General features: G+C 46.6%; 1 protein-coding gene across 2 annotated transcripts in view; it reads left to right on the top strand.

Annotated features, from left to right (window-relative positions):
- The window catches only part of DNAJC7 (DnaJ heat shock protein family (Hsp40) member C7), a 44,243-nt gene continuing 36,549 nt past the window's right edge, over positions 1–7,694 (top strand). Inside the window, exon 1 of one of the 2 annotated variants that reach the window (XM_017856607.1) lies at positions 1–659. In XM_017856607.1, coding sequence (XP_017712096.1) covers positions 583–659 — 77 coding nt within the window. In that variant the 5' untranslated portion in view covers positions 1–582. Of the gene's footprint in view, positions 660–6,872; positions 7,092–7,694 lie in introns of those variants that run through there. The other variant, XM_017856608.1, reaches the window with a different exon arrangement.

The raw sequence follows: 7,694 nt of genomic DNA on the forward strand, positions 1-7,694 counted from the left end.
GGAGATCCGGAGTGGATGAAAGGCGCAGGGTGAAGACGCCCTGCGTTCCCCTGGCTTGATTGGGCAGGGCTTCCAGAGAACGATGAAAGCTGGGGGAACTGGGCTCAAAGTGTCTCTTGCCTTTTCCGGGAAGAAGCTGTGAACACACTCCAAGGTCGGAAAGGTAGAAGTGGGGACTCTTTCCCTACAGTCTTGGGTCACCTGGTCCCCACTCAACCCAGACTCCACGGAGCCTTTCAGGAAGACTCTCTAGGATTGGAAGTTGCTATGGCAACGAGGCTCTTGGAATACTGAAACCAATCAAGCCCTAGAGAGGCTACCACCCGTACACCTCCCTTCCCATCCACGGGTAAAGTGGCGCCGCCTACGCCCAGGCACAGTCCCTGGGCTCCCGCCCCGGCGTGGAGACCACCGTGGACATCCGGGGGCGGAAGACCGCTCTGGCCCCAAGCGGAGCCTCTCTCTGGTAGACAAGCCCGAGGGAGCCCTTCTGGGCGCGGCGCCACTGAGCTGCTCTATGCTCCAACCGGAAGTGCTCTTCACCGCCGGCCTCCCACCCAGCTCTCTGGTCCCGGCGGTAAGATGGCGGCTGCCGCGGAGTGCGATGTGGTAATGGCGGCGACCGAGCCAGAGCTGCTCGACGACGAAGAGGCGAAGAGGTAACCGGGTAGCAGGGTAGTAGAGGAGGCAAGCTGCAGCTCCGTGGCTCAGGGAAACCCGTTCCTGCCATGATGCAGCCCCCAGCTGTTGAGGCGATGCCCCGCCCTACGCAAACACCCCCCCCCCCAATCTGAGATCAAGGCCGGATGGACCCCCTGAAGGGGCGCTCTTGGGGGTCGGCCTTCCTCTCCCGCTTCCGCCTGGCGAAGGAGCTGAGGCATGGCCTTGTTCTCCAGCTGAGAGGACGATCCTCCTTATAGGAGAGCCCGAGTCTCGGAGGGCAATTTCGGAGGTCTGGTGCGAGGTGGGGGAGGCGGCGCGGCGTCGATGACGACTTCCTTACATCGCCCCTGACCCCCTCCTTCTCTTGTTAACTTCTGTGCATTGTTGCCTGTCTGCACTTTCCATCTCCAAAACCTTTGCTCTCCTCACCCTGTTTTCCCTTTCGATCACTAGTCTGGGTTCGAGGTGATTGTGTGTCTCCATAATTGACCTGGTTGCCCCCGGTTATCCCAGAAGTCAAAGATGATAGAGAAAAAGGGAAGAGCGAGGGGTTTATCTCATGTTCTCTGTGTCATACTCCTCTTCCCCTAACCTTCCTGGGTGATCTTTATCCTTCCCAGCACTGTTCTTTCTTAAGTTAAGCACCAAGGAAGAGGGCAACTGCTTGGGCGCTGTTGGCACTCCGAAGCAGCTGCAGTGGTTCGAGATTGCCAGTGGGACTAGCCAAGGGAGCTGCTGAGTGAGTGGTTTTCGAGAACGCTCTAGATTCTGGCAACAGTTAGGCCAGATTATTGGAAATGGGGTTGGGACAGAGTTGTGGGTAGTCATACGTGTTCTAATACTGAAGCAGAATTGACAAGAAGGTTCTAGAAGTTTGGAGCCCTTTCCTTATCAGCTGCAGGTTAATCTGACCCTTTTGTTCAAGATGTCTACAGTGCCCTCAGTCTCATTCCCACGTACTTTATATCTTCCTACCAAGCCCGTTATGTCTTCAGGCTGGGTAATTTGAGGTGGTGATGTAGAATTAGTTCATGAGATCTGAAATCAGGATTCTGAGATTTTTACTATCTGATGAGTTGGAAATGTAAGAAGTACTCGGAGGCCATGAATAGTTATCAAGCTTGAGGGTTGTTACCACAGCCAGTGTCTCAAGTTCCTAATCCGTTGGGAGCTGGGGGGCCTGACAAAGTGTAATAGGCCCCTGGGATATCAGAGAAGCCAGGACACCAGAGTCCAGTCTCTGTTCTTAATTTTGAGCTTTCATGTTGTTCCTACTTCTTTCTAGATATTTAAAGTTAAGCATCATCAACCCTTATACATCATTAAAGAGCTGCAATGGGAAACAAAATTTCTCCCAGCGCAGACAGAGCTTAAATTAATTGTAGAGAGTTACTTGGATTTGGAAAGAGTTCAGTGGTCCTTTATATTATAAATAGGGATTTGGCCATAGGTAATTTATTTATTTATTTATGTTTTATTTTTAGAGACGGAGTCTCGCTCTGTCGCTCAGGCTGGAGTGTGGTGGCGCCATCTCAGCTCACTGCAAGCTCCGCCTCCTGGGTTCACACCATTCTCCTGCCTCAGCCTCCCCAGTAGCTGGGACTACAGGCGCCCACCATGCCCGGCTAATTTTTTTTTTTTTTGTTATTTTTAGTAGAGACGGGGTTTCACCGTGTTAGCCAGGATGGTCTCCATCTCCTGACCTCATGATCCTCCTGCCTCAGCCTCCCATAATGCTGGGATTACAGGCGTGAGCCACCGCACCTGGCTGGCCATAGGTAATTTTAAAAATTCATCCTACTCATTGTAAATCTGTGATGTAGAGTGTCCCTATTTTGGCTTTCATTTCAAAACCTCCTATCTAAAGCAAATACGTTTCTTCAATTACAGCCTTAGAGGATATTCTGTCATAAAATTGGAGTAAATGAACCTGAAGACGTATAATAAAATAGGTTATGCTGTAATGTGACCACATCACACAAAAGATGGTATTTTATAGCAGTACAACAAAATAAGGTAAACTACCTTATTACTTAAGTAGCTCACGCCTGTAATCCCAGCACTTTGGGAGGCCAAGGCAGGTGGGTCAGCTGGGGTCAGGAGTTTGAGACCAGCATGGCCAACATGGCAGAACCCTGTCTCTGCTAAAAATACAAAAATTAGCTGGGCGTGGTGGCACGCATATGTAATCCCAGTTACACAGGAGGCTGAGGCAGGAGAATTGCTTGAACTCAGGAGGTGGAGGTTGCAGTGAACTGAGATTGTGCCATTGCACTCCAGCCTGGGTGACAGAGTGAGATTCCATCTCAAGAAAAAAAGTCATTGATTGCAGAATGCAAATTATTTTATCTGTCACTAAGAAAATATAACTGTAAATTAAACATGACAACATGCATTATTCCTGTAGTTCAAATAGTGAGAGAAAAAAATTAATTAAAAAAGGAAAAAGGCTGGGCGTGGTGGCTCACACCTGTAATCCCAGCACTTTGGGAGGCCAAGGCAGGTGGATCACCTGAGGTCGGGAATTCGAAACCAGCATGACTAATATGGTGAAACCCTGTCTCTACTAAAAATACAAAAATTAGCCGGGCGTGGTGACGTACACCTGTAATCCCAGCTAGTTGGGAGGCTGAGGTGGGAGAATTGATTGAACCTAGGAGGTGGAGGTTGCAGTGAGGGGAGATCATGCCATTGCACTCCAGCCTTGGCAACAAGAGCAAAACTCCATCTCAAAAAAAAAAAGTTCAATTAAAAAAAGAAAAAAATGCATTCTTATCAGACTTTTATGTTTCTCATATATAGCACTCTTTTCGACAGAATTAAACATGTTTATTATATACCACTTTTGTGCACAAGTCAAAAGGAAAATAAGGCTGGGTGCAGTGGCTCACGCCTATAATCTCAGCATTTTGGGAGGCTGAGGTGGGCGGATCATGAGGTCTAGAGTTCAAGACCAGCCTGGCCGACATGGTGAAACCCCATCTCTACTAAAAATACAAAAAATAGCTGGGCGTGGTGGTGGGCGCCTGTAATCCCAGCTAATCGGGAGACTGAGGCAGCAGAGTCTCTTGAACCCGCCGGGAGGCGGAGGTTGCAGTGAGCCAAGGTCACACCACTGCACTCCAGCCTGGGCCACGCAGCGAGACTCCGTCTCAAAAAAAAAAAAGAAAGAAAATAAGTTAAATAAATAAAAAAATCAGTTAACTTTTTGCCACATCAGACATCCTTAGAAGAATAAACATTGGCCAGGCGTGGTGGCTTACGCCTGTCATCCCAGCACTTTGGGAGGCCGAAGCAGGCTGATCACCTGAGGTCGGGAGTTCGAGACCAGCCTGACCAACATGGAGAAACCCTATCTCTACTAAAAATAGAAAAAAAAAATAGCCACACGTGGTGGCGCATGCCTGTAGCCCCAGCTACTCGGAGGCTGAGGCAGGAGAATCACTTGAGCCCGGTAGGCGGAGGTTGTGGTGAGCCGAGATCACTCCATTCTCTCCAGCCTGGGCAACAGGAGCGAAACTCTGTCTCAAAAAAAAAAAAAAGAATAAACATTAGGCTCTGTTAGTATGAAAAAACCTTGTTTATGTATGATTTTTTCCAGTGCTGAAAATGGGATGGAGATTTAGAAGCTTTGGAGGGAGGTGGTTTTATGTTTTTCATGTTTCCTGGATTCCTCTTGTGTGGCCATAGCAGAGGGCAGTGATAGGGGCATCCCTTACAAATGCCCTTTTACTGTCTGGCTTGGTTAGAGTTCTTTGGCCAAGTTCCTGCCTCTGTTGTTATGGTCCCACTACCAGTTCATTTAGAGATACAAGTGTTAATGGGTCTCGGGTTGTTTTTGTGAGGTCCAGCAAAGAGTCCTTCCTTCCTTATGTCTTGGCTTAAGACATGTCCTGCTGCTGCTAAGTTGTCACAGTCCCGCGGGGGGCAAAATGAGAGGCGCTTTTAAGACGTTGGACTTCACGATTGCAGCCTTTTAAATGGCTACATGTTTTATTTCCTTAGCTAAGGTTGGGTGCGGTGGCTCACGCCTGTAATTCCAGCACTTTGGGAGGCTGAGGCCAGTGGATTGCTTGAGGCCAGGAGTTCGAGACCAACCTGGGCAACATGGTGAAACCCCCTCATCTCTGTAAAAAAAATACAAAAATTAGCAGGGTGTGATGGTGCATACCTGTAGGCCCTGCTACTTGGGAGGCTGAGGTGAAAGTATCACCTGAGATGGGGGAGGTCGAGGCTGCGGTGAGTTATGATCACACCACTGCACTCCATCCTGGGTGACAGAGTGAAACCCTGTCTCAAAAAAAAAAAAAAAAAAAAGGGTTGGGGCTAAAATAAAAGATGTATTAGTTGGCACTCCAAAAGAAATCAGGATTCTATGCATGAAGATTATTTCTCTTTGCTCACCAAAACAGGCAAAGCTCTTTATGAGCCAGACGGTTAAACTTCAGATGTTTCACATTTCAACTAACTTAAGCTTTATGTTTTCCTGTGAAGTTGCTGACTGCTTTACCTAATATGGGAATACCTGTCTTCAGTTAAGGATCTCTCATTGTTATCTCCTGGGCTGGGAAACAGCTTGATCTCTATAGGGAGTCTTTCTTATGGTAAACTTGAGGGATTTCAAATTGTTTTTCTTTCTTTCTTTCTTCTTTTTTTTTTTTTGATAGAGTCTTGCTCTGTCGCCAGGCTGGAGTGCAGTGGTGTGATCTCAGCTCACTGCAACCTCCGCCTCCCAGGTTCAAGCGATTCTTCTGCCTCAGCCTCCTGACTAGCTAGGACTATAGGCACATGCTACCATGCCCAGCTAATTTTTATATTTTTTTGTTTTGTTTTGTTTTGTTTTTTGTTTTTTGTTTTTTTTTTTGAGGCGGAGTCTCGCTCTGTCGCCCGGACTGGAGTGCAGTGGCCGGATCTCAGCTCACTGCAAGCTCCGCCTCTCGGGTTTACGCCATTCTCCTGCCTCAGCCTCCCGAGTAGCTGGGACTACAGGAGCCCGCCACCTCGCCCGGCTAGTTTTGTATTTTAGTAGAGACGGGGTTTCACTGTGTTAGCCAGGATGGTCTCGATCTCCTGACCTTGTGATCCGCCCGTCTCGGCCTCCCAAAGTGCTGGGATTACAGGCTTGAGCCACCGCGCCCGGCCTAATTTTTATATTTTTAGTAGAGACGGAGTTTCACTGTGTTGGCCAGGATGTTCTTGATCTCTTAACCTCATGATCCGCCTGCCTTGGCTTCCCAAAGTGCTGGGATTACAGGCGTGAGCCACTGCACCCGACCTCAAATTGTTTTTCAAAGAGAAAACACTTATGTGTCTCAACATATCCCTAGTGTGACTGGACAACAAGATCTAAAAGAATCAAGGGATCCGTAGATTTAAGAGTCAGGACATCCTTACCTGATTCCTTGAGCTGATAAGCTTAACTTCTCTGTATGTTTTCCTGATGGGCACAAATAAGAGCAATTATTAGGCGCTTACTACCTAGGTATTGTAAACTCTTTGCTGTTAGGATTTTGCCTTTTATTTCTCTATTCACATTGTTAATGGGGACAACTGAACTCTGAATTCATGTCCCTGGTTTGCTGTAGTTGCTATTTGTTTGCTGCAGCTTTGCATGGCGTTTTTAAGTTTGTGGCCTTACTTAACTGAAGAGCTTGTGGGCATGCCTCCCCTGCTTTCTTCCTTACCCAGTTTTAAATTCTTAGGAATGTGTCCTTCTAATCTTCCTCTTGAAGTTTCAGAGCAAGCACCTAGACATTTCAGTAAACCTCCAAACTGAGTGGGAATTTATCTTTGACCTGGATCCCAAATCAGTGAGAAACATTTTTTTCCTTTTGCTATGCACTAAGTGTAGTCAGACATGAAGAAATGGGAGATGAGAGGAGAAATGAGTCATGGTTAAGGAAGAGCTAAACCTAGGAATACAGAATTCTCAATACCGGCAAATTAATTGAACTCTGATACTAACAAGTTGCAAAGTAGATAATCGTAACTGGAGCAAAGGTAGAGTACAGAGAAAGGTTCTCTCTTACTGCTTTAATTCAGATCCACATATGAACTAGTGCCAGAGAAACAAGAATTTTGAGAAAATATAGGGCCGAGTGGCAGTTGCCTTAGAGTCCTGTCCACTCCCAACAACCAGAACTCTGATTGGCTGAAAGCCCAGCCTTATTGTACATTCCAGCCAATCAGGGATTAGTTTAGTCTTTGAAGTTTGTATTTTAAAGGTTTTGAAAAGCTGAGTACTGGGCACTTGAGTTTTCCTTCTTCAGGACTTTAGAAGATTGGAGAACAGTGGTCAGCAGTTGCCTAGTTGCCTTGTGGCCTGATGCAGAGTCCCTCTGAAAGCCCATTTCTTCCTTACTGCACTAGTCTTTGGTCCCCTTTCTCCAGCGCTGAGTGATGTGGAAGTTACTTAGAGGTCATTCCAGGTATTCTTTTAAACTTTCAGAAGTAAGAACAAAATTCAGAGTGCAGCTATCCCAACAACTTTTATTGGAGTGACACTGTTTTTTCTTCTCCGGTTTGGATCAAAATGGCAATTCCTATGTTTTACCCTCACCATTGGTAAGAATGTGAGTGGTTGAGGCTTTTGAGAATGGTAATAGGAGGAATATATGACTCTCAGGTCTTATTCTGAGACCTGAAATTCCATTGGCATGTGACTTACAATTTGTGTGGGGAGGTGAGATTGTCAGATAAGCAGTGTTAACCATCTCTCCTGATACTAATATTACTTTTGGAGAGAGTATGAGGGGCAAGCAGGACCCTCTCTTGTTTTTGGAGTTCTTCCTTGGACAGTTTGCCCTGAGACAGTTAACTACCTGTTGAACTAAGGAACCAAGACAACTTTGAGAAGTAAAATAGCAGTTGACAATCCAGGCTCCTCCCCACTCTGGTTCCCATCTCCACCCCACCCCACTCCACCCAAAAAGACTCATGAAGCAGCCTTTATATATGTATATATATATGTGTGTGTGTATATATGTATATATATATGTGTGTGTGTATATAAAAAAAATATATATATATAT

The sequence above is a fragment of the Rhinopithecus bieti genome, unplaced genomic scaffold, assembly GCF_001698545.2.
Source record: "Rhinopithecus bieti isolate Rb0 unplaced genomic scaffold, ASM169854v2 scaffold_44695, whole genome shotgun sequence".
Taxonomy (NCBI): domain Eukaryota; kingdom Metazoa; phylum Chordata; class Mammalia; order Primates; family Cercopithecidae; genus Rhinopithecus; species Rhinopithecus bieti.